General features: G+C 42.6%; 1 protein-coding gene across 1 annotated transcript in view; it reads left to right on the top strand.

The window, feature by feature from the left end:
* The window catches only part of FAT3 (FAT atypical cadherin 3), a 353905-nt gene that overhangs the window by 316946 nt on the left and 9028 nt on the right, over positions 1-27931 (top strand). The window contains 6 exon segments of the mRNA XM_075742391.1: positions 468-625; positions 9387-9855; positions 19267-19420; positions 20480-21135; positions 23272-23385; positions 27040-27099. Of these exon segments, the coding sequence (XP_075598506.1) occupies positions 468-625; positions 9387-9855; positions 19267-19420; positions 20480-21135; positions 23272-23385; positions 27040-27099 (1611 nt within the window).

Here is a 27931-nt window from a genome sequence, read left to right as displayed (position 1 = left end):
AACACAGCAGATGCTGAGCTGTGTCACTGTGGTCCTCGGCAGTGGTTGCAGGGAACTCATTGCAAGGGTTTGGCTGGCATCTGCCCACACCTGACTTTATACCCATAACTCAACTGCCTGATGTACAGGCATGGTCATCTTTGACTCCCTCTGTTGTCAGTGAGGCAACATAAGTGCCTCCAGGGGTGTATAACCTTAAAAATGCTGAATACTTGGAGAAACCTCTCTTTTTTATAAGTATGGAGAAATACAGCTTTCTTCCACCCCCTGAAAAATATTTTTTTAAAAAAATACAATATGTTTTTGTAGTAGGTGCCAGCTTTTTTTTTCCCATCAAAGAAGGGTTGTATTTATTTCTTCCTAGATATTCTCATTAGCTCTATAAATTCATTAATTAACTTGACAGTTGAGGAATTATTTCATATGTTGCTAAAAGAACATGTGTCTTTTCAAAATGGTTATTTCAGGCCATACTTCCCTTAGTTTTGCTGGGAATAGCTACATTAAATACCGAGTTTCTGAAAATAGCAAGAAAGAGGAATTCAAGTTGGCTCTCCGTCTGCGAACCCTGCAAAGCAATGGGATTATAATGTACACCAGAGCGAATCCCTGTATAATTCTGAAGGTAATTAAAATAACTTATCTTTTCCACAGTTGTTTTTCTTGACTATATGTTTTCTGTTGGCTCTTGATTTGGGGAAGGCTGTTCTCATTTCAGCTGTAGATTGAGAAGATGAAGTCTGATCTGTTTCATGCTAACAGGGAAAAACAACAATTTCGACAATGGCAACAACAACAACAATCAAAAAAGCAGCTTGTTAGTGGTACTTTACTTGGAAAATGCTCCACTGGGTGCTGTTCATTATAAGAACATTATGCGTGTCTGCATGCAGGAGCCAATCTGCACGAGATGTAAGATTTGGCCATTTATATGACCATATAGTCAAAACAATGCATGCTGAAATAGCTGTTCTTCCCCTGTGCCCATGCCAGTGGTTAGAGGATATGCCCTCACTGATGTCAAGTTAATTCCAGAAACCGACTGCTTAGAACATGTCTTATACTAAATGTGAAGATTTCTGCACTCCGTGAATTAAGATCATTTGTTGAGAGAGGCATGGGATAGCTGGAGATTGATATCCAATCAATATTTAATTGGTAAGCTCTCCATGCATTTTTGTTCTTTGCTGGGTTTCTGTGGAATGGCAAATATCTGCTGGATGGAAAGAGAGTGCTGAGCTCATCCAAGAACCCACATGTATAGTATTTCTGCTGGAGCCTCTAAGGTCCAAAATGAAGACATTGACTTTTGTAACTCAGCCATGTCCTGTAATTCAGCAGTGGGAGAAATGGCACAGAGCCTTTTGTGTCTGTATTTGCAATCTTTGGAGTTCTTTTGGCTGAATGTTTAGGTAATGTTAAAATGGCTAGATGAGTTAGTAATGGGCAACAAATAATTTTATAGCTGTTAGACTGAAATATTTAATGAGCAGGAGTACTGTCTGTCATGCACTGGGGACTCTCAGTGTTGTTCAGATTTGTACAAGACAATTTAATCTCTGCTTTGAGACACACAGAAATGCACAGTTTCAACTTTTCAGTGTACTTTTTGTTCAAAACATCCAAAACAAACCTGCAGGCTTGAAGACCTTTGAAATCTTCTTCATGGTTGGCTCTTAGCATATATCAGTAGGGAATGTTTGCAATTTTGTAGTTTTGAAAAATGCTTGAAAAAAAACAAATGGCCCTGGTGAAAGGTGCCACTTGAAAACAATAGGAGATGATACATTCTAGTGGAGCTAGAATGACGACAGGATAATTTATTTTGTTAGAGCTTAGTGTATAAAACTATCATTAAGGAGTCCAGCAGGTCAGGTCGTAGGCAACTGGGTGGGAATCTCCAATTGAAGCTGAGAAATTTTACCACCAAAAGAGAAAAATTCATTTGATTACAAAAAATAAGTAAGAGATCCCCTCACTGCAGTGGCCTGGGTTGGGATTTTAGTTCTAGGGTAGGAATTACATGTTTTCAGTCACCACTTTGCACAATCACCTGACTATTTTGCTTTAAAAGATACTGGGAGAAAAAATAATACTTGAAGGAGCAGGAACAAGAGCTGTGGCTACTCTGCTCCAGTCTCCGAGGCCAACCTCCAGGTCATGCTCTTTTTTGCTTCCTAGCTCTAAGAAAGGATTTCCAGCCCTGAACCCATCTCATGTGGCACTTGGTAGGGAGCTTCGGGCACAGCTGCTGCCTCACATGTCTGATGGGAGAGGTCCAGGGTCTTGTATGCAGTGCTATGGATGCAAGGGCTCCACCTTCTCCCATGCATCGGGCAGGGATGGACACAGGGAATTCCCCTCCCGGAGCCTCATGCTTGGCTTTTAGATAGGGCAGGATTTGCTGTTGCAGTGGATATGTCCTTTTTCCCAGGTCTGGCCCTTGGCTTCTATAAGCATAGGTCTTAAAGAAAACTAAAGCATTATACTCAGCATGGGTCGTTTTTAAGAAATGGCATCACTTACAAGGTTGGGAATACCTCAAGTTTTGTTTGTGAAAGTTGTTTAGCAGAGGAACATCAGACTAAGATTTCACAAAAGCACTCTATGGCAGATAAATGGCATTATGCTCAAGAGATGTAGCCATAGCAGGTCTCTTCAGGGATGGCAGCTGACTCATGAACTGTACTTTGGGGATCCCTAACTGAGGTGTCTTTAAGTAAGTTACCCTTAGACTTTCTAAGCATATGTTTTTTTCATTTGTAAACCAGAGGTAAGGCCTTTTTAGTTTGTTTTCTTTTTTAACCAGGTGTGTATGTTGTGAGATAGGGAAGCGCTCAGAAATGAGTCCATTAGGTAGATTAATTAGAGGTCTATAAATGTGAAGTTGTTATCATTTAGGCATTGCTTTCAATTAAATTAAACATGAGGAGAAGCTTTCCAAACAGAGGATAAAGGATGGGATCCTGTGCTCTTTTGAGCACTCTGGCATCACTCCAGCAAAGCACTTAATCACTTGCTTAACTTCCTGTATTTGAAGGCAATTGGAACTACTCACATACCTTAATTTTAAGCATGTACTTAAGTATGTGCCGGATTAGCACCAGAGCACTAGCACTGAGCCCCAAAGGCGGAGGTGAAAGAAATTTAGACCAACCACATAGTAGGAGGCCATGGGAGAATGGACAGAAAACACCACCGCTGTTGGGACGTATAGTGGCATTGATTTTTTTGAAGCAAGTCTCCCCCATTGCAGTCTATTTAAAAATTAATGCTGCAATATGGTTTTCAGTGTTTAAATGACCATCTTAATTTTGGGAGCTCATACATTCGTGATAACTCCAGGGATGGAAATATTTCGTAATCATTACATGGTGTCCTTCTTGGATGAATAATCAATTCCATAGAGCAAACTGCTTGTCTACTACTTTGCTGAAACCCTACCAGCTACACTGTGTTGATACGATATAATAAGGGTGTTATTTATTCAGCTGTTTCAAATAAAGCAACTCATCCATCGATTTTGAGAGGCTGGCCATTCTTTTGTTGCATGCTCTTGCTTTTAAGACAATTGGAGCAAAATGAGATGCAGGTCGATGGCCTTTTTTTTTTTTTCCCCTTTGAAAAGATTATGCGTGCCAAAAACAGTATCACCATTTCCTTTTTCCTATGTAGCATCTATCTGGGAAAAGTAAGATTTAACAATTTAAAGCATTGCAAACCCATTGCAGAAGACGATTCTGTAATTTATTTCTTTTTTTCAGGGAACATAATGGATATTCAGGTTGTTTTGTGAAATGTAAATAATAGGTAAAGAAAGACCTTCCTATCATGCCAGAAATATAGCTGTTAAATGGTAAAAGGCAAGCATATTTTCTTCCATCCAGGCAGTTAATGTAAAACTTTGCATGGTGTAGTTAAGTGTATATTACACATTTTAATGCATTACTGCTGCATGGCTTATGCTGGATAAGACTGAAGGTTGGATATGATCCCAGCTATGGCTGGAGTTGAAACGAGTAATATTTTAATTAAATACACAGTTTTATACAAACGAACCTGAAATGTAATTCAGCTAACGAAATATTTCCCCAGATAGATTAGTAGGCAGCATGCTGTATCCATGGTGTGTGGCTGCAGATGGACTGTGTGAGCCTAAGGTGGTCTCAGAAGAACCATTTGATCATTTTATTACCTATGTTGATACACAAATATGGATGTTAGCCAAACATCTTAGCCAGGCTAATATTCTAATATAATTTACAATATGTGTTTGGCTCTATTTTGCTCAGTGAATGAAACTGTTGAAATGCAACAGATTGCATCAGCTTTTGGAGCCTTCTCTGTTCTTTGTACTTCTCTACAGGTGAGGAGTTTTCTCTCTGTAAGAGCATACATGCCTAAGTACGCATTAACCTCACTGTCCTAATAGATATAATGAGAGATACTGTAACTAAGCCCAGAAATCTCTGAGAGGTGGAAGCTTAGTGGGAATTGTCTGCCCAGCTAGGATGAAGCACTGTCTCTCTGCTTTCTTCTTGGTGCAGAGAGTCTCTGCTGGCGTCATAGGCGGCACTAGCGAGGGGTTGCAGAGTTTGCATCTCTCTGCTGAGAGATGGAGTAACTCAAGCTCTCTGCTGTGTTAGATGGCATAGATGGAAAAAAAAGCAGTGCCACACATTCAGTCCTGAACTGAGTCTGATGCTGCCAACCCTCAACCAGACCAGTTGAGGTTCCACTGAGGTTATTGTCTAGATAACTGCTGAGCCTGGATGAGACATTGGCCATTCATTGGATTTCCGTACTATTCACTTGAACGTACCTCATTTAGTAGGAAGTTAACTTGAAGTTCAGCTTTTCTTGGTACCAAGGTCCAGGCCCCCTTAGAATCATAGAATCATAGAATGGTTTGGGTTGGAAGGGACCTTAAAGATCATCTAGTTCCAACCCCTCTGCCATGGGCAGGCACACCCTCCACTAGACCACGTTGCCCAAAGCCTCATCCAACCTGGCCTTGAACACTTCCAGGGATGGGGCATCCACAACCTCTCTGGGCAACCTGTTCCAGTGCCTCACCACCCTCACAGTCAAGAATTTCTTTCTAACATCTAATCTAAATCGACCCTCCTTCAGCTTGAACCCATTCCCCCTTGTCCTGTCACTACACTCCCTCATAAACAGTCCCTCACCAGCTTTCCTGTAGGCCCCTTCAGAAACTGGTAAGCTGCAATTAGATCTCCCTGGAGCCTTCTCTTGTCCAGGCTGAACAACCCCAACTCTCTCAGCCTGTCCTCATAGGAGAGGTGCTCCAGCCCTCTGATCATCTTTGTGGCCTCCTCTGGACTCTCTCCAACAGCTCCATGTCTCTCCTGTACTGGGGCCCCCAGAGCTGGATGCAGTAGTCCAGGTGGGGTCTCACAAGAGCGGAGTAGAGGGGCAGGATCACCTCCCTCGACCTGCTGGTCACGCCTCTTTTGATGCAGCCCAGGACGCGGTTGGCTTTGTGGGCTGCAAGCGCACACTGCCGGCTCATGTTGAGCTTCTCATCAATCCATACCCCCAAGTCCTTCTCCTCGGGGCTGCTTTCAATCCATTCCTCGCCCAGCCTATAGTCGTGCTTGGGATTGCGCCGACTCACGTGCAGGACCTTGCACTTGGCCTTGTTGAACTTCATGCAGTTCACACGGGCCCACCTCTCCAGCCTGTCAAGGTCCCCCTGGATGGCATCCCTTCCCTCCAGCGTGTCGACCACACCACACAGCTTGGGGTCGTCGGCAAACTTGCTGAGGGTGCACTCGATTCCACTGTCCGTGTCGCCGACAAAGATGTTGAACAGTGCCAGTCCCAGCACTGACCCCTGAGGAACGCCACTCGTCACCGTTCTCCACTTGGATATTGAGCCGTTGACCACAACTCTTTGAGTGTCGACCATCCAGCCAATTCCTTATCCACCGAGTGGTCCATCCATTGAATCCATGTCTTTTCAATTTAGAGACAAGGATGTTGTGTGGGACAGTGTCAAATGCCTCGCACAAGTCCAGGTAGATGACATCTGTCGCTCTTCCCTTGTTCACCAATGCTGTAACCCCACTGAGGATTGAACAGTGTCCCTGATATGACAGGCAGTTACGGGGAATCACAGGAACACCAGGGATTAATTGCTGAATCAAAGATCCGTGGTTGAATTCTCCACGCTTAGGAGTGGAGACATCATTTTGCCCTGTTGAGTTGAGGACCCTTCTCCTCCCTGCCCAGCCAGCCTAGCTGCTAAGTAGACAGAACAGGAGCCCTTTGCAGCCCTCACTCCTCGCGGGCTGTTCCTGATCTTCCTCCTCCTCCTCTGGGCACAGGGCCAACAGGGGACAATATATTTCCTCCTTGCCCTGCTACAGCAAGACCTGTGACCATCTGATTGATGAAAGTATTTTTATGGTCTCCTTGCTAGGGGTTGGTCTCCTTGCTAGGGGTATCTGGGCATGTCACAGTCTTTAATGTACGTATACATAAAGCAGCGGTGTGAGGTAGGGAAATGACGTTATCCCTCTTTTACTGATGAAGACCTCAAACTAATGACTTGCTGGAGATCCCAGAGGAAGAGTGTTGCAGAGTGTGGATTCCCATGCATATCTAGTCTAGTACTGTAAGCATTGAACCATCCTTTCCATCTTTCACTTTAGCCTAAGGTGGGGGTTACTAGTGCTTTTTTAACAAAAGGAAGGAAATGTAGCCTTTCAGACAATATATATTTACTGTGAATGTCAGATCATCTGCTGGTAAAATGAAATAAAAATGGATGAGAAAGATGAATAAAACATATTTTAATGGCAAATCTTTTAGATCAGCATTTCCTGTATACAAATGGTGTAATATTTATCCCAGGTGCTCATATGTGGTGTTGTATTTATAAAAATAATTGGAAAAGCATGTTCTGTGAGTAAGGGTAATAGACATGCAGGCAGTAGGTCCTTCAGGGTATAAGTAGTCTTAGGGGAGGTATATGTATATTACACACAATCAGTAGAACAGTTTCCATAGGAAAAAGTCTTTTGAATAAGAAGCAAGTTAACCGCTTATCCGATGATGGCTGTTTTTCAAAGTGTAATATGTTGGCATGTATTTTTCTGTTTGATTTGTATTCCTGTTGAGCCAGACCACAATTTCTGAGCAGTGCCTTCAAGGTTTGTGGACTATTTTGTCGCACAGGGAGAAAAGAAACTATTTCTCCATCTCTGGAGAGAAACCAGCTCAGTTTATCAGGGCATCTTGTTTACTGAGATTCCTCCTGAGCAGATACTTTAATAGGCCCAATTTCAATCTACAGAAATAGTTTACAGCTGAGTTTTGAGTCCTGTAAGAAAAGTTTTTTTAATGAAAAATGACCCAGATATGTTTTTCTATACATCCATTAGCCTTTTTTGATTGAGCTGTAGGAGTACCAAGCAACATCCATCCCTCAAGCATGTTGTATTACAATCATAGATCTCACTTTGTCTCCGTTTCATTACATCCTACAGGTAGGGACTTCAAAATAGCCAGCTGCCCAGAGCAGGGGCTAATTTTTGCTCTGCTGGCTCCTTCTACACGTGTATCCCTCTACACCCCTCATGCCATGCAGAGTAAGTAGGTAGCTTGTCATGTGCTTAGCATCTCTGTGTCCACCCCATCCAAGCGATTGCAGACCGGTGGAGTGGTGTGGTTTACACCCCGACTGGCCAGTGTGACTTGCTTGAGGTTACAGCCCCATTCAAATTCAGCTGGTCAAGAGCCTGAGGTCTGGAAAGGAGAAGAAAATCCAAAGATTATTGGAACTCGAGATTTTACCCCTTATTTTTCTCCAGGTAGTTTTGTGAACCTCCAAGGACAGTAAAATGCTGATAATGACACGGCAGCACAGTCTGCTCCTGTAGCTTAACAGTGTCCCGGTTACCTTTAAGCCACATAAGAAAGCCTGGCACAGAAGACTTTGAGCACCAGTTCAGACACATGCCAAGGGCTGTCTCTAGTTAAAACAGTTGTTAATGACCAGTCATGCCAGAAACGGCCAAAAATGGCCAAAGACATATGGACGCAATGCAGCATCCTCACATCTGCATTAGCCATGCCAGTTTAGCAGGCTACCAAAGCTCGGGGGGGTTCTTGCATTGACAGCTATGGCAACTCTGCTCTGCTGGGGGAGAGCAGGAGGGTTGTGTTACGGATAAACTACTGAGAGTACAATGTGTGCTGCAGGGAAGGATGAAAAAGGACACAGCGCCTGAACTATTCAGGGGGATAAATAATGGGACAGAACTGTCTTGAGAGGGGTTTTGCAGAAATAAATACTTCCTAGAGCATGACATAAAGGTAAAATAATTGCAAGAGCTTTCAGAGAGCTTGAGTCCAACTAATGTGTCATAAGAAATTATTTCCAGCCTTGTCAGCCATTTTAAACTTATCTGCCATCTGTTAAAGAAACCTAAAATCTTTGGGTAAACTGCTAATCAGGAAAGCAGCACTTCATGCCTGTTCCCTCACTCTGAGCTTTGCCTGTCCCAGCAGCCTGGGACAGATTTTCCCTTTATGAGGAATTCAGATGGGTGAGAGTCAGGAGGGAGGGTGAGAAATCCTAACAATCCCTCTAAACCCATGAACCCAGCATAAATATCAGGAAAGGAAGAAAAGTAGGAGCCATCCCATGTTATCTATGAGGTCTACATAGGACAGGTAGTATAGCATCCTTGGAAAACAACTGACTTTTGGTCAACCAGAATCTTACTGTTGTACTTAGAGAAACTGAACTTATGACACTGAGGGACAAATCCACACCTCGCTGAGATGCTCCAAAAGATTACAGAGGTACAGGATGTATGCATGAGCAGAGCACCTAACATCCCCAGCTGAAAGCAGTGGCCATTGACTTTGCCACAAGTCTCTCCCAAACACTCAGAGGTGACCCCTTGCCCTGACTGTCCTTTTGGTAGCAGCAACCACCAGGAGCAGAATTACAGCACACGGGTGGGACTTGCTCAGAGAGACATGACTGCTCGGCAGCAGAGCCAAGAGCAGAACATGGGTCTTCCAGTCCATGGTCTGTTCAGTGAGACATACCGTTATCCTTGTCCTCTCCGGTGTTCTGCGTATGTATTTCTCTATTTTTTCTATATTTTCATTTTGCCTGCAGTAACAGGCTTTGGGTAAATTCTAAGTGGGCTGATACTTATCACCTTATGTTTTTTTGCTGATGACAAAGGCACAGCTTTTTGCTATTTTAGTGTCATGTAGGAGAGCAGCTCTAACACTGTGTAGGGAATGTCTAGAAGTTCCCTGTGTTTCCAGATTCTCCATGAGAGCGTATTACGAGATGGATGAGTGCTTGAAGCACTTTCATTTCTGTTTTCCTCCCGCAGATTGTCGATGGCAAACTGTGGTTCCAGTTGGACTGTGGAAGTGGCCCAGGAATCCTGGGAATTTCTGGCAGGGCCGTCAATGATGGAAGCTGGCATTCAGTCTTCCTGGAGCTGAATCGCAATTTCACGAGCTTGTCCCTGGACGACAGCTATGTGGAGCGCCGCAAAGCCCCCCTCTATTTCCAGACTCTCAGCACAGATAGCTCTGTCTACTTTGGCGCCCAGGTCCAAGTGGATAACGTCCGCAGCCTGACCGACAAGAGAACGACGCAGGTCTTGAGTGGCTTTCAGGGCTGCCTGGATTCAGTCGTCCTAAATAACAACGAACTGCCGCTCCAGAACAAGCGCAGCAGCTTTGCAGAAGTGGTTGGCCTGACCGAATTAAAGCTTGGCTGTGTTCTCTACCCCGATGCCTGCGAGAGGCATCCCTGCCAGAACGGCGGGACCTGTACCAGCGTGCCATCTGGTGGTAAATATTTTGCATTACTTTATGGGTTCCCCCCGCCCTCCCCTTCCATTTTCCTCTACAATTTATTGCCAGAGATGGTTTTATGCAGCAACATGCTTGAAAAGTCTCATGAACTCTATAAAACTCTGATAGGTATTGCAAATTGTGTAAAAGCTGTTTGCTCTATAAATAAAGGTGAAATGGTGCCCCTTCTCATTGCATTAGTGTTCCAGGAGGAAATTGATTTATTGGCTGTTAGGATAATCCTATTTCTATAGAAACCAATAGAATTACAATTACTGTAATGCTCAGCTGGATTTTTCAGGATCCATTTACAGCATCGAAGGCTGTACACAAAGATGGTGATTTCAAACGTCCATCACAGATGCAACGGCACTGTTGCCTTTCTCTGTTTCTGAAGCTGTCACAAATAATTACTGAGCTGTCCGCAAACACCTTGGTCCTTTTGTGAGTGAGTAATTTGATTACATGTCTGCATGGAAAATAGCGAGTCCGCCCCATTATAAACCCCCCCCTAGAACTGTATTTTACAGCTTCCTCAGAGGCCTGAGTGCTTCAAGGTCTAAGTAATATTGTCCAAAGTTTATAGGGTATTGATTTAAACCGTGCTCATGTTGGAGTTTCCTATCCAGCGGTCATATGGTGGCTTGTGTGATTCGGTGCCTGTGACTTACTACCCAGTAATGTGGTGCACAAGTTACCAGACCATACAAACAGTCGGCATCTTAGCAGGAAAAAAGTAAACGGCTTACATGTAGGACCTTTCCTCTGGGGCTGTTCTTTCTCTGTAGTGTACAAGTTTCCCATCCAGTTCCCCATATTGTATTAGCAGGCAGCACTGCTCACCTTTTCCGGCAGACTAAAACTTCTTCTGAAAATGAGGATGCTCAGCAGAGAGGTCTTCTGCAGAGATTTCCATCCACTTATTGTCAGTGGGTTTGGTCGTGGTTCCTTAGGGCAGTTCCCATTAAACTTTTTTTATGGAGCATTTAACCACTGTCCAGGGCTTTCTGCTTTAACGTGTCCATGCTGTTCCCTTGAACCCGTAATTGTTATTTCTGGTTTTCATTGTTTTAAGCCTTGTTCTCTTATTTCCTTTCTGATCACCCTCCCCCAAGCAGATTTTTCTAAACTTTGGGAACTTCCTAAACTATAGAACAGTTTACTTTTCAAGGCTGAAATCTTGTGAGATCTGAGCAAAACTGACTGTCGGCCAGAAGGTTTTCATTTGGATAACCCTGCCCTTATAGAGTAAGCCCTGACAATGTGAATTTCCTGATGGCAAGGTATCTCAGCTAGCGTCTCCTCTGGATCCTTGGCTTTGATTCAGCCACCTCTGCGCCCGCGCCGGGGCAAAGGGTGCATCAGGGCTGCCGCTGTTGGTGGAAGGAGGTGGGAGGAATGAAGCGCAGCACTGGTGAGCCAGGATGTGATGTGCAGCACAAGGACAAATTGTGCTGCTTGTGTATGTTGTTAAGTGTCTTTATTTACCAAAGGAAGGAAAGAAAAGGAGTGCTGCACAGCAAGGGCTAAAGGAAATCATTCCGAGGCAGATGGATGCTGCAGCCACTGAGAAAGATTATTTAAATCCCTAGGAAATACGGCTGTAATATGTACATGGACATAACATGGCTTTGATTCAGAGTCCATACTTAATAAATGGGGTTAACCATTCACCAAGCTAGCATCCTAGGAAGCATGAGAACAGCTCCTTCTATTGATTTTACTTGAGTCTATTTACAGTATTGCTCAGCAATCTCGTGATGAGTAAATTGAAACCTTTCTAACAAAACGCTTTACAGTAATTCTTTTTTTCCCAGCGCCATGTGCATGCCAATTCAAACTGAGGGGAGACATGGCGTGGGGGAGAAACAGGCAGTGTTGAAGATTGGACCCATTCTATTACTGGAGTGGCACACACAGTTTTCATGTCAACATAATTCGCCGCTGGAAAGCAGTCACAGAACTGATTTAAGTTGACTGCGTTCTTGCCTCGGTGAGGGGGCACGTGCCCTGCAGGGATGTTTCGGCTGCCTGCCGTTAAAAAATCTGTTTGCTGTTTTTACTGCCTCAGCAGTGTATGTAAATAAAGGATTGTTATAAAGCCATAACTCCAGCCCAACGGGCCCTGACTGTATGTCAGTGGTTCTGCAGCCCAGCCCACGAGGAGAAGGCATGGGCATTTTTGTTTCCACCAGGCAAAGTGATTCTGATGTGGGCATCCTCCATATGCAGAAAGGCCACGTAATTAAATTCCATAGAGCGGAGAGCCCAACAGCATTGCACATGCTAGTCGTGGAGCCACAAATTGCAGCGTGCATTTAAGAATCATCAACCATTCTATTCACTGACATAGATGTTAGCAGCTGACTTTCATTTCAAATAGAAAAAAAAAGTAGTAACTTCATTTTTTATCTTAAGAAAGAAAATGGCTTTTTTCTTTTATGGTGGGGGGAAGCATTCAAAAATACACCATGCAAAGGTCCTTTTCCCAGTCCCAGGGCTTTCAGTAGCATCAGGATCTCTTGACTAACATTTTCTATGATATTATCCTCCTATTAAAGTTCCTGGAGATTAATGCTCCTTTTCCTAAAGAGAGAGTATTTGGCATAATGATAGGATTTGTTTTAATAAATAAATCCTCTAATTTGAATTTTACAGAGCAGATTTCATATACTGTTAACATCCTTTTTCTTACTAAAACCCTACTGTGCTTTACAAGGAAATTAAGAGAGAGAAAAAGAAAGCTCAGATTTATAGCTAACTTTAAAAGAAAACAGTCAAACAAAGGTTACAAGACATTATAACGTGAAAGAATCGCTGGCTACATGCCAGAAATCAAAGGGGCCATGTCTAATTTACATGTAATTTGCATAAATTGATCATCTAAAACAGAAACCTCCATAACAGTATTCCTGTTGTGCGATCTTCGTTTCAATAGAAATGCCTACTGCAGTGTTCACCATTAATAAAAAGCTGCTTCTGATTACCTTCCACTTCATCCTGCAGTTACGGGAATAGGGTAATATGACGGCCCTGCTTTGGGAATTGCTAAACGATGTTGTGTACGCACTAGGAGTGCGTCCGTGCTGCTGCTGCGAGGGTTCGTATGGATAAATTCACAGCGTTTGGCTCAGGGACGCTGCTGTGCAGGGGCTGCACGGAGCGCGGGACCGACGGCAAAGGAGACTTGGCACAGGGCTAGTTGACCCGTGCTGGCTCTTTCTGTCTGACCTCTCTGCATATTGAGCAGGAGGGTAAAATGGGAATCTTAGCCAGCAGGAAAAAGCATAGATAGCTCGGATGCTCTGAGACATCGCTGAGAGTACGGAAAAAACCTCTCTGCTTTCAAAATCTGGTATCTGGGCCAGCAGAAAGCCACCATGACATGAACCTCTGCTTGCACCCGTGTTCCCACGGGTTCGAATCAAGTCCCGCAGCAGCAGTGCGTGCCCAGCGCTGTCGGCAGTTGAAGCTGAGAGAGGGCACTGCGTGCCCAGGGACCCCGCGCGGAGATCCCACGCGTGCTTAAAAAGGGCCGGGAAAGGGGGATGAGTGCTCACGAGGTCTGCCAGCTCAGGAGACTCCTGGCAGAAAGAGATACATACAGCTTTAGGACAATTTTCTTGGAGCCACTGGAAACCACAGCCCTGAAATATAGGCCACATTCTTCCAGACTTTTCAGTCCCTACCCATAAGTACAGGTCAGTAAAGCTATTTTTAAAGAAAGTTGTTAGCATTTTGAGACCTAACAAGCAGCATGACTTTCAGAAACAGCTTGGCTCTTTGGACTGAAATTTCCTAAGAAAATTCAACCAAGTGTTTAAAGTGCGGTTAAGCTATAAGCTGCTGAATATGAGGTCTTAAAATGGGAAATGTGACACAACCTTAATAATAGAGTGGCGTTACCAGGTCTGCCAATAGTAAATGTATGTTTATCTGCATGAATAACATGAGCAATCACAGCAATAGAAAGCTTTACTGTAATCAAATCCGAACACTGCGCCAAGCTTTTCAACCACAGAGAGAAACCTCGTGCTTGTAAAGCCTGCAATTATAAGTATAGTTACTTCCTTTTAATTTGATCAGTCCTATATACATCTGGCTTTGATTGAAGTAAATGACTTATATGAGTAGGCAATTTTATTTGAACATGAAGCATTTGAGCAGAAATATCTACTGAGTCAAGGACTGTGGGCAGAGTGTGAGGACAGAAAGTCATTGTTTTCCCCTCTCCTCATTTTTTCTTCTTTTCTTTTTTCTTTTTTTTTTTTTTATGAACAGAGTTAAAATCCAAAACAGGGAAAAATGCAACCTGGCACTTAGGTGGTGGTTTTAATACATGTTTTAAAGCATGTTGGCAACGTTAACATGCAGGTGGTTTTGAGGATTAGATAATTCATAAGCATGACATTAGGGAAAAAAGGTGCATTAATACTACAGTCATGAACTGACCTCGTCATACATTTGTTCTTGATCTTGCTTTTTCATACATACAAACAAACCAGCATGATGTAATGTAAGCATACAAAATGCACATCAATTAATTTTTAAAAGCTTTTTAGAACTTTAGGGGGTTTTAATCTTTTTTATAGCTTTCTTTTAGATATGTGGATTTAAATTCCTAGTTTCAAAGCACATACACGCCAATCCTCTTTTCCAACCAGAACGATTCTATGTTTCTATGATTTTCATACCAACTAGTGGCAAGAGGCAATCATCTGTTTGAAGACAGATAAGTTAAATCTGAAGTAGCAGGACTACGTCTGGCTGAAGAACACACCGTTCGTGAAGGTGGCCTGGTATGTCTGTAAACATACCAAAATACAAATGCTGGCAGAGGTCCTCTTCACCTTCAGTTCTTCTCATCAGTTAACTTGCCATGAAATGCTATGTGAGCAGGGCCCAGGGCAGGCCTGTTTCTGGACATCGAGTTTGTCAGGTCTAGCTGCACAGCAGGGAAAGAAACTACATGGGGAGATCAAATGCAACAGCCAAAGCACGCAACAGATAAAAGCCAGCTCCTCTTGCATGTGATAGATAGAAACAGGAGCATACACATGTTCAAAAAAAGAATTGGCAGCAGTTCGGAGCATCCTCTTTAATAAAGCCAAGTAAACCTGAGGATAGACAGACATTCAGATGCTCAGGCTGGCAATGCTACCAACGGAGACGTTCGCTGCATAATGGCATCCCATCTGCTGGTGGCACCGTGCCTGCCTTTCGCCACTGTCTCTGCTTATTAGGTGCCAGGCAAACATAGGTACAGGCAGGAAGCCTGTGCAGTGTCCTCACATGAAGAGCATGTTGCTCTTCAGTAAGGTCTGGGCTGAAAAATCCCTTTTCCTCTGAACAGGGACATGCCAACAAGGCAGGAAGAGAAGTTGTTGGAGTCAGAGTGAGAAGGTGAGACTCAGCTACATAGAGGGGACTCAGATTAGTAGGGGAGCATGAGAGAAGCTTTATAAAACAACCAGAAAACCCAGGACTATGTGTAAGCAGGAGAGGGCTATGTCTATATAAAGTTTTAGATCGCAAATGAGCTTTGACGTGAATCATCCTATCATCCTCTCTCACCATGCTTCTGTTCCCACTGTGGAGAGGTGAGGTCTCAGAGGGCGGACCCAGGCTGCCCTCTGGACGGTGAGCTGAAAGACATGCAGCAGGAGTGCAGCTAACGTGATCCTAAAGCCCTGAAATGTGTGCACTGAGGGTGCTGGGTCCTCAGCACCAACCGTGTGCTCCACAGACCCACTGCCGTTGCTCTGCAGGGCTTGCTAACGTAGATACAGCCTAAGAGGGCTACATCATTGCTCTGAGGTCAGCTGTTGGTACAGGCTGTTGTGGCACATGCTGAGGGTGCTGTGGTCCCACAATCCCAGCAGCATTGCAGATGTGTTTACCAGAGCTTTCTATCTTTTTCCACTGGTTCCCTCTGAAAAAATACAGTGGTGACATCACAAAATTTGCTGCCTTGAAGGCAGATCAACATTTTCCAGTATCAGTGTGTAAAATGAAATATTCATATCTCTTGGAGGGAACTTGGATGGACTGTGTGATCTTAAATGTTGATGAATTTCCAAGACTTGCAGTGCCTTCATTGTGAACAGGAGCTTGAAAGGGTTTTTTCATCCCCTGCTGAGAGGACAGGGCACTTTTAGCCTTTTCTTCAGGTCTCTTGTCCTCGGATGTGGGAAGTTTGCGTATTATTCTTGTGCTAAATGAGTGGGAAGAAATGCATGATACATTACCGGAATATTAAATTAAAAGTGTCATAAAAATTGTTTGTTAGACCCAAGATGCACTCCTGACGGTTTATGATTGCACTTTGTCCATGGCCACGTGGCTGCAATGTGCAGTAGCGGGCAAAATTGCAGCCTCTGTTGAGAGGTTTGGAGAAGCATAAAAGGTCTGGCAAGTCTGCTGGCCATGTCCATCTATGCTGTGTACTGAGCCATTGTATCAGCTCTTTGCTTCCCTACTCCATGAATTTTGACATATGCTTTGCTGCGTTGGAGATCTCTCGAGTGAATGCTCTGCAGCTCTGAGCGCGTGTCACGGGAAAGTTCTGCATCTTTTGCCAGTGGCTCAGAGTTGGCAGGTGCATGGCAGTGCTTCCAACAGGAGGAAGCGTCGGTGATAAAGATTGTAATTTAATACCATCTTGGTTTATTGCCTTTTTTATTTCTAACTTTGATCCCTAGACTTAGAATCTCTGCTGAATACTTCAGTCTTCTAATATCTGACTGTGTTCCACCATCATTAAATCAAATTCAGTCAGAAATGTAGGCTTTCAGAAGCAGACGTTTCATTTTGGTGTTGTTCATACATTGCTCAATAGAGCTGTGACCCATCTGGAGCATTCAGTTTGATCTCCTCTTAGCATCAAATGTCAATTGAAGTTAGTGCATCTTTAATATAAACAATAATAATAATAATGAATAAACGCATGTTCCTTTTATACTTGGTGGTAAAAAGATTTTCTTTTTACCAAGTCAACATTTCTCAAGTTTTCTGCAGTGAATAAATGTAACAGAATATGTTACAGAGTGAGAACCCAGAGTTTAATCAGCTGAAACACACAAGACGTGAGAAGAAAGTGATTCAAAGGCGTGGTCTTACAAATGATTGGCAACTAGTAATTTAGGAACAGAAAGTTGTTTTTTTAAGTCGCTTTAAAGTTATCTAGGTTTAAAATATCAGATAACAAATAGAAGAACATATCTATTCTGCTATTATATATGGCAACAGATTTGTTTATGAATAAAATGTTCTATATTTGAACATCTTCATTTTGCTTAAACTCATTGAGACCATAAAAAATGTATAAAACATTACTGTAAATTTTTGAACTATAGATGTCACTGTTCAGTCATAAAATGAAGCACTGAAACAGCTTTATTTATTCATGCTGTGATTTCTACCTACAGTATTTCTAGACCAGCTACTTTGCCAACTAACAATAAATCTTTCATAGGGATGGCATCAAAATGCAATGCCTGGTGTGGTCACAGTTTCATAATTCTTCAGACCCATATCTCTACAGGTCCAGAAAGTTGTTCACATTGTCTGAGTGAGATATGTATATGACACCAAAAAATAATCCCATTTTTCTGATGCTGACTAAACATGCTTTCTAGGAAGCCCCAAAGTCAAATAATTTATCTTCTTAACTCTGCAACCTTGAAAACAGCAGTGCTTCTATCATCTCCCTTCTTGTAGCAGGACAACAAAACAGCGTGATATTTGAGGATCTATTTCATTTATCTTCAGTTAAATAGGTTTGGACTCTTGACTGAATACACCAGTAAGTCTGGTTCCAAGTTTGTTCTCTAAAGCCTGTCCTCATTCAATTAGAGTAACTGAACAAGGCAAACTGAACTGGATAGGACATAAAAGATGTGGGAGTCTTAACGCAGCATTGCTTTTGCCTCCTGCCTCCACTAGGCTTTACCTTACGGTTTCCGGGAAATTCTTCTCCTTGTAACTGTGCTGGAAATTCCTGCCTTGTTTCCTGGGACAGTGGCTTTTAAAATACCTTTTTTTCTTTTCTAGATGTATAGATCTAGAACATTTTAAAAATATGTTTCAAAAGCTCACCGCTAAGGGATGATATTTCAGCTACATCAGCTTGATCTCCAATAATTTTGACACCGAATTGAGTCGCATTCAACCATTTCAGCTCAAACTCCAGCAGTATTAATGGCAGGAAGGTTCCTTGTTCCAGTTGCTTAATATGCTATATTCAATAAGTGTGTGAACCCCATAACTGGAGTTTGAACCTTGCCTACACATCTGTTTGGGCATTTGGATTGTGTAAGTATTTTTTTAAAAACTCAGCCATTTTGGACATGTCCAGGAAAATTTTACTGGTTCGACATCTCTAATCTAGGAGTCTTTCCATCCCAGGGACTGCCTTAACCATCTCATGGCTTTCAGAACCTACATGTTCCTTGCTCTTTTCAAATGAAAAAGCACTCAGATTTCAATGTCCAGTTCACAACATGAAGAGACGTACTGCCTCACTGGATTTCTTTGTGACCTTAAATAAAGTTTTTATTAATGGCATTGTGCCTTATGAAATCAGAAGGAGAGGGGGAAAAAAAAGAGATTTGTCATTTGATACTTGGCAGAATGAACTGATTGGTTTAAGAACTGTTTTTTACTCCGACGTTGCTCCTCTGTTGGCAAGAAATGTGGAAGTGTGACTTTGATCCCCTCCTGGGTCCCCCTCCACTTGAGTGGAGTTATGTCTGATGTATTGCAGCCGGTGATTAATCAATCTCCTAATAGCACACACTGCACATAATCAGCTCTGATTAGGGCTGGCATTGCCCAGTTCAGCTGGTATTATGAAGTATATCGTTCATGCCTGGACAATGCGCTTTATGAGAGTGGTAACTATCACTATCAAGTGTTTTATTACTGTTACATCCCTACACTGCCATCCTTGTGAAGGGCAGATGTGGGAAACCTCTCAGCTCATGTATTTGTTCTTCAATGAAGCCCCAAAAGGAGTGTGGGCTGCCGCTATCAGCAAATATGGTCTGTATTTTCAAAAATACTGGGAGATGCATCCTTGATCTAGACTATGTCTTGTGACCAAAGTTGTTCATGGACAACATTTATTCTTGTCTGAATCACGATGATCAGGATGGTCTGGGCTGCCACTGTTCCTCTGCTCCCTGACTGGAGACATGAGCTCTAACTGTCCAGACATCCCAGATATAAACAAACTCTCAGCTGGCATTAGTGTGGACCACACAGACATACCAGAATGAGTATAAACATCCCCTTTCCCCCATGGTACATTATATTTTTTGGAGTAAAGTAGCCAAATGGATCCCCTTGCTTCTAGACAGATACCATGGTAGGGTTCTGATTTATTTCTCTGTGTCCGTCACTTCCCAGGCTACCAGTGCAATTGTCTCTCCCAGTTTACGGGAAGGAACTGTGAGTCGGAGATCACAGCCTGCTTCCCAAATCCCTGCCGGAACGGAGGCTCATGCGATCCCATCGGCAACGCTTTCATCTGCAACTGTAAAAACGGCCTGACGGGAGTAACGTAAGTGACCCATCCAGGTGGGCAAAGGGAGCTTTTTAATTCAGTGATGGTGGGTTTTTTGATCAGGCATTTTGTACCCAAAGGTATGATTCACCTAGCAAAAAATAACCCAAAACTTAGTGCTTATTTCAAATCTAAGCTAATGACAGCTGAGAAACCCATGAGCCTTGCGTGTTCAGAAATGCTTTTCTGAACTTGGCCTCCTAAATTATTGTTTCAGGATGTTATCTCCAGACAATTTTCACTGAGATATGCACACCTAAGCGTTAGAGGCTTTTTGAGCAATCCCAAAAAGCCTGTGGAAGCTGCTGTGTAATTTTTTTTTTAAATGGAGCCATTATTTTGTCACCTTAGCCCTGACATAAAAGCCTAATTTATAGCATTCATTTTTTAAAATTCTAGCCTTGATCATATAGTTAGTGTAGAAACAGAAAATCCCCTGACCTGCCCATCAACATGCTTTTTTCTCATCTGATTTGTCTACTGTTTGTACTTTGTGTTCTGCCTTTTTTTATCACCTCTTCTTCTTTCCAATCCTGCTCTCTCTCTAAGGTTCCTGTTCTTTTTTTCCCCCTGCTTCTCTAATATTTGCTCATTTTATCTCCAGCCCTAAATAAATTTACAGTCAGCATATCCTCCTCTTCTCTTAAATAAGCACTCTGATTTTTTTACTGTATTTTTTCTCAACTATTTTCCCCTTGAATCCTCCTAATATTTTGTATTGAATTCCATGGCATGGTCCAAAAACAATACAAAAAGGCTGAGATTCTCTATTACATTCAGTGAGCCTCATTAAGGTCAAGGAGTCTTTTCCTATCAGATGCTTTAAACTCTTATTTCCTTCCTGATGTTTCTATTTTAATGTCTTAAAAAAACATGGAATAGCTGTAGAAAAAATTAAATATCATTAAATGATATGATAATAGTAAGATCCTTTGCCAAGCACCAACAATGTATTAACTGTAATGGTACCACTTTGACAAGATGAGTTATCATGTACAAGCTGCGCTGTTTGCTAGGTGTTCTTCAAACTCCAGACTCTCCTTTTCTTCTTCTAAGGTGTGAAGAAGACATCAACGAGTGTGAAAGAGAAGAATGTGAAAATGGTGGCTCCTGCGTCAACATATTTGGTTCATTTCTGTGTAACTGCACCCCTGGCTATGTGGGGCAATATTGTGGTCTTCGCCCCGTGGTGGTTCCCAATATACAAGCTGGACATTCATACGTTGGCAAGGAAGAGCTGATAGGAATAGCCGTGGTTCTGTTTGTCATATTTGTGTTGATAGTCCTCTTTATCATCTTTCGTAAGAAAGTTTTCAGGAAGAACTATTCCCGCAACAACATCACGCTCGTACAGGATCCGGCTACTGCTGCCCTGCTCAACAAGAGCAACGGCATCCAGTTCAAGAACATCAGGAACAGTGGAGACAGCAGAAATATCTACCAAGAGGTTGGGCCTCCACAGGTCCCAGTGAGGCCGATGGCCTATACCCCGTGCTTCCAGAGTGACTCGAGGAATAACCTGGACAAGATAGTGGATGGGCTTGGCGTGGAGCACCAGGAGATGACAACGTTTCATCCCGAGTCCCCTCGAATACTGACGGCCAGGCGGGGGGTGGTGGTGTGCAGCGTAGCTCCAAACTTGCCCGCTGTGTCTCCTTGTCGCTCCGACTGCGACTCCATCAGGAAGAGCACGTGGGATGCTGGGACAGAAAGTAAGTATGGCTGCTTGCTGCTGTAGCTCTTCCCTGCCTAGGTAAGGGTTGCCTTCTGGGTGCAGTAGGTACAGTGGCACCAACCTCATACACTTGCAATTGTTACATTTCTCCAAGAAGTTATTTGGTTTAATTTTGAAAGGATATCATTAACAGTAGGCATATAAGACCTCTACTTCTATGCGTTAAGTATGACTAAACACATTTGTTTCACTTGTTCAGAAAGCACATAGGAGTAAGTGCTCTGAGCGTTAGTTCTTCATGTGATACAATGCAATCATCTTTCTATTGGAAAAAAATTAATTTGGGGCAGGATTCTCAAATATAAACTGTGGTAGGTTTGGGCAGTTTCTCTCCTGAGGGAATTAAAAACATTTAAACCTTCTGCAGGAAGCAATTCTGTTTTGCAACAGAGACGAATGAACTAATATTCTCTATTTCCAGTGTCTACGAAATGAAGCAGAAAATCACGCACTACTACTTATAGGATCACCTTTTCAGTCCATTGCCTTCCCATCTGCATTCAGTATCAGAGTGATCACAAAATTTCTGATTCCCCACAATTAGCCTATTTGTGCTCTGATGGTTTCTCACCTGATAACACAGTGCCCCCTCCATTCCTGAAGTTGTTGCTGGAGATACCGCAAACTTCATGTATTCTGTCGTAGTAGGAAATACAAGTTTGCTGAGACAGAGTTACGGCACTACGTTGTCTATCCTTGCAAGTCAGAACATGTCATATGGACAAGGAGATGTTTGCTTTAGCATACTGGGGGGATGGGGGGTTTATGATGTTTTCTCTTTTTAGTAGTTTTTCCTAATGCATCTTCAACCCCATTGCAACACAGCTTTAACCAAAACTGTCAAATAAAATGACATGATCAAGAAACTTTCATAGTGCCATAGTTTTAGGCAACAGGAACTGAGGAACAGAGAGAGGAAACTGGCACTACCTCTGCCCTGATCTGCACATTTTCATCTAAGGAAGCACATTGGCTAAGGTCTTCTAGTGAAAAACAGGAATTAATTTTCATTTCTTTGGGCTGTATTTCACAGTTATGTTGTGCTTGACCTTTTTAACCATTAAATATAGTTTTGCTGATTGAAAGCATCAGCATGCCAGCCCCCATACGTGCTCTGTATTCTCCTGGGTGTTTCTGCTGCAAACGCTGCTGGTATCTGTATGAATTTCTGCACAGCATGAGGCCACGCCATGGAGACGGACCTCAGCTGTCAAGGAGTGGGAAGCAGTGCAGCTTCATTACTGCAGCACTCACTCCATCTACTACACACCCTGCTTCTCAGCAGGAGCAAATCAGTCATTACTGTATAGAGGTGCCCCATGCTGGGTAGAAATATCTACAGCTAGCAGGTGGAGAGCTGTTCCTGAGGTGTTGCAGCACCTGAGCTTGTTCATTGGTAATTAGCTCAGGTATCTAGCTCAGTGCTTACTATGGAGTATAACTTTTTGTGTTCCTCATTGTCACTCATATAATGTGTAGCTCAATGTGTTTATTCATGTGTGATTAATTGCATGAGAATTTATACCATAGGCTGCAGTTACATTTCTAAACTGTAGAAGAGTTGTCAAGACTGAATGTCCCTGATGAAAAGCAATGTATATTGAAACATAATCTATTATACATCAGTGGTGGAGCCATTAAAATCTGATCCAAGGGCCACTTATATGAATAGAAAGATGCACAATAACTTTATTGAGCATTGAATGAGCCTTTAATGAGGTGCTCAAATTAGGAAATGAACAGTAAAGAGAAATGTAACTGTAATCTCTTGTATAAGATGTTTATACCACATTTTTAAAGTCATTTTCTTTGCTGCTGAGATTACATGGCATCTAAAAAGGCAATACTGGATACAGATGTTTCTTCCTTGATTACAGTGGTGTCAGCCACTTTAAAGACTCTTTGGGCTTCAAAGACTTCAGAAGTCTAGGTATCTTCATCAGCTGCCTTCTTGAATAATAGGTCATTTCCTCTGTCTGAAGGAAATAACTTGATTCTGACAAAAATAATGGAAGGCTACTTGTTGAAAGGATTTAAATGGCTCTGTGGTGTAAACAGACAAATGTGCATACCTAGAGAGTACCATTTTGCTTTGTTTTTGCTGTCAATGAAGGTAAAGGGGTTGATGACGCTGAAGAAGTGACCTGTTTTGCAGGAAGTAATAAAGGCAGCAACTCTGAAGTACAGTCCCTCAGCTCCTTCCAGTCTGATTCCGGTGATGATAATGGTAAGAACTGGTTTTATCTTTATTATGCTGGAGGCAAAGCTATTTAACTCTCTCTAATATTATTAAAAACATTTAGGTGACGTCTAGAAAACCCTTTAATGATGCTAGAAGTCAGAAAGCCTTGGCTTCAAACCTTCACTTTGTGTCTATGTTGTTAATTAAAGGGATGTAATTAAAATCTTGATGCTTGGAGCTGTTGCATCAGTACCAAGCTTTACAGTGAATTAGAGGTGTGATACAGCAGAGTCACATTGCCAAGATATAAGTTGACTAATAGGTTACAAGTGAAGCTGTAGAACTCTATCATTTTCCCTCTTGGAAGAGGATGACATTCATGTTTCATCAGTCAAACTGAAGGGAATTTGTGTGCCGTTTGCCAGGTCTCATTCATGGTCCCAGCAAAACCCTGCTGGTGCTCAGCAGCAGCAATGAGTGGATGAGCCAGTCCCTGATGGCTTGGCCTCTCCCTGGCAATCACAGCTCAGCGAACAATAGAGCACCATTAAATCTTTGCTCGGTACATGTTCATTGCCCGCTCTCACGTCCTACATCATTATCTCAGTGGGTGACATGGGCAGAGCCATACACAGCCTGAAAGAGGCCTACAAAGTCAGAGCCAACCTTTGTTCCTACAGCCCATGTATGTTGAGCGGTGGGTCTGAGAAAAGGCAAGATGTTTCTGCCAGGGAGGGATGATGGATGTCAGGGAAGCCTCATTCAGATACACAGAAAAAGATTAGGACAAAGAAATTGCACTTAGTTTCCTCAGCCACCAGTTAATGAACTGTCTAGAGACTCAGTTCCTCAGTCATGTCATGCAGCTCTTCCCTAGGTACTCCTAAATGTTGGAAAAAGCACTTAAAGAGAAGTGCAGTTGCAGTTCCTTTTGGTTCAGCTGTGGCTGAAGCATCATGAGTATTTTTGTCAAGCTTCTCAGTGCTTTTCTGCCCTTGCACCCCAAAAAACCCTTCAGTGTTTTTAAGAATAATTATTAGAATTACTATTATTTTAATAATATATATTCATATTGCAATTACCTTTAGAATAATTATTCAGGTGGTCATTTATTGTACACGATTACTTTCTGTATCTCTCAAATTCTAATTAGGCTTTTCAAGCATCTGATCCTGCCCCCAATTAAATCAGTGGCACAGTACCCACTAAAGCTGGATTGGACCTTCTATGCATGCTCATTTTTTGTGAAAGCTGTATTTAACATATAGCCTTTAGAGATAACAATTCTAGTTCAGGGTCTAAACAAATCCATATCATCAGGGAGAATTAGGGAAGAAACTTAAGTAATCATCTGAGTCGTTTTGCAGAGGTCAATGCAAGACTGCATGCTCTGGTTTTCTTGCAGCAGCAGGGAGGGTTTGCAGGGAAAGAGCTTAAAATATAAATACAGGCATAAGTAAGCATATACATGCTTGTGTACATGTACATAGGGCTAATGGATATCCCTCTCGAAGCCATAAATCCTTCCTCTTCCTGTCATTTTAATTCTTTGTGCTTCACATCCCTGCAAAGATTAAAAGGTTGTCAGTGTAACTACAACAAATGCAATTCAGCATCCACGCGCTCTGGGAGACAGGACAGGCTGCTCCTTCTCTGAACTCCTCCAAAGCCAAGAGCAACGCTGCCAGGTGCTGACATGGCTAGCAGTGGGGACAGGCTTGTGTCATAACTGTGCTGTGACACAGTCTGATGAAACTGGTTAATCTCTTTCCACTGGGGAAACCTGTTTTGCACCAGAGAGGCACTGGATCACATCCTGCTGAAGGTGTGAGCAGCCCTACGCTGTTCGGTTTGTACCAGGTGCAGGCAGCCTCCGCTCACCCTCTCCACGGTGCCTCTTGCTGGGTCGAGTAGAGGTTGTCTCACCGTGCAAATGCTTTTTGGGTGTGATTTTGAACCTACTTTTATTTTTTTCCACCTTATTTGTACTGCGTTTGAACCGCTCAGCTCCCCTAGTCTTGCTGAGAGTAGTTAGCTGCATTTTTGTGATCAAAATAAAAAAAAAAAAAATACTAGCTACAAATTTACAAAAATGTTTCCCACTCTTAGCAATAATGTTTTGAGACCTCACTTGAAGGGCAAGTTACAGGTTTCCATGGTAAGCTATTTTGAATGGGGGGACGTGGCAAAAATGGATTTTTAGGTTACCATTTCACTGCAGGCCAATGGCTGGTTGGGCTGGGAGACAAGTCCAAGGAACTTCTGTTGATGACACCAATTTTTACTTCAGGAGCAAAGCTGGATTTGGGTATTTTCTTGTGCTCAGCTGCCTGGGGTAGAAGCTTCCCTCCCTTCCGTGAACATACCTTGCTCAGCTCCCAGCAGAGCCCTCCCTTAGTTGCAATGAAGACTGCTGGCCCTGATTTTTGACTTTCTGTTTTTCACTCTCGGTTGTTCTCCTCACAGTTTACAGCTGCCCTCCACCTCTTTTCACAGCCACGCAGCAGCTAATTACATGGAGTCACTTATTTTTTCATGATGTTCATTATGCATTAGCCAGTACAAGTCTCCCTTGTACAATTACCAATGCTGTTGATGGCATAAACATGCTCAACATAGGCATAGAACATGGTTTCTTTGGTTTATCAAGGCTCTTTTTGCCAAGCCTTCACAAGGAAATTGGGTGACATCCTTGATCCCATGCCCAAAATTTAACAAAGATGTCAAAATATTCAACATGTATCTGAATGGCACTACTATTGTTAACATGTTTCCTGTGAGCTCTAAGTCCATTGGCTGTGTGAAACAAAAAACGATGTCTTGCTCAACATTTCTGGTCCCCTTCTTAGCCTGCTCCAAAGCAATAAGTTTTCTCATAATTAATGACGAAGGAAAAGGGATGGATCCAGTACCCACTGAACCAGAGTTCTGGTTTTGGTGGGGTTTATTTCAGGTCCTCAAAGGGAAGACTGTTAGATGGTCCAAAATGCAGTTCATCTATAGGACCACACATTGTAGGCCTGTTGGACACCACGTTGAACAATTGCACAGTCTATACTTTCAAAGTATGTTCTGGTAAAACACCTGCAGAGAACACACAAATCATTTGTGAAAATATTCTGTCAAACATAGATCAAAATTTGAACCAAACCTACTTGGATGTGTCGTCCTAATTAGAGCAGTACTGCTTAACGTCCCAGAGGTATTACACAGCACAGCACAAACAGTAAATAAGTAAAACATTCCTCTTAGGAAACAAATTGAGCTTAGCACCATTTCAGATGTTGTGATGGTCTAAAAGATAATGATCCCTTGGAGCACATGGCACTGTCTCTGGAGACCTTTAAGCAAGAATGAATTAGAAATTAGTGTCAGGTAGACAAGATACTGCTTTGGTTAATTGAATCAGCTGGCCAGTCTGCTTGAATTTATGAGGTGATACTCATCATCCCATATGCCTTTCTGGAAATGCTGGTTTGGAATTTATCACCACTCTGAAAATGAATGGGATTATCTGAAATGAAATGTCCTGCAATCCACTGCATAAATCATGCATTGGTCGGCAGCCTTTTTTTTTTTCCATTGTCAGTTTTGTCTGTTTGAGAGAATTTATTGTGGTAACATATGATGTGTATTTTAAATACTAACCTGAAGCTGTCCTTCCCCTCCCCTTATTTTCTGCTTTCCCTCCCCTGCAAGCTTCCATAGTGACTGTCATACAGCTTGTCAACAATGTAGTTGACACTATAGAAAATGAAGGTATTTACATTTTTTTCTTTCTTGTTATGCAACAATGCTTCCTGTTTTCATTGTGAAACATTCCAGCAGAACCTCACTAATCTACACTGACCAGCAAACCCATTGAGGGGATGGGGATTTGCAGATCAGCATGTTCACCAGCAAACATGAAAACACCAGAGTGATGTCCCACAAAATGTCTGTGGGTGACTGGAGGTGGTAGAAAAGGTGCCAAGGCCTTCATCCTCTTTTGTTCAAGTCAATGTTTTTGCTCACTTGTTCCCATTGCTTTCGGAGAGAATAGGATTAAGTCAATAATGTAGCCAAGTAATTGAGATTATCCTGGCTGCAGAGGCTGGGAAAGGGAAGATGACACAGGAGCTGCAGTAAAGCTGGGCCATGCGCTCCAGTGGAACCACGTGGAGTGGTGGTGGTAGGCAGGTGGCTGGTTTCTCCCAGGTAACACTGTCAAGAAAAGATGTGTAGACACAAGTCCATGGATGTCCCATAGCAAGGCAGCCTGCCTGACACTGCCTTTCCCCTGGGGGTGATGCGCCCATTGATTAAAGTATGGCAGTTGGGTCCAAGGACCCAACACGCGGCTCTGCCACCGACCTCCTGGCTAACCTCAGGCACATCATGTTACAAGAGAACTGGTTTCCCTTCCTATAAAACAGGATTATCACTATTTTCCTCTTCTGTAAAGCACTGAGGAAATGTGATGTATCAAAGATAAACATTACATTTATTTATACAACATTTATCTTATCCTTGGGAATATGTCAACTCAACATGAACTCAGGTTATCCACAAGTCCAAAATTTCATCTGTCTTTAGCAAATTTAAGCCAAGT

This window comes from Balearica regulorum, chromosome 1, assembly GCF_011004875.1.
Source record: "Balearica regulorum gibbericeps isolate bBalReg1 chromosome 1, bBalReg1.pri, whole genome shotgun sequence".
In the NCBI taxonomy this organism is placed as follows: Eukaryota; Metazoa; Chordata; class Aves; order Gruiformes; family Gruidae; genus Balearica; species Balearica regulorum.
This window is presented reverse-complemented; position numbering and strand designations above follow the sequence as displayed.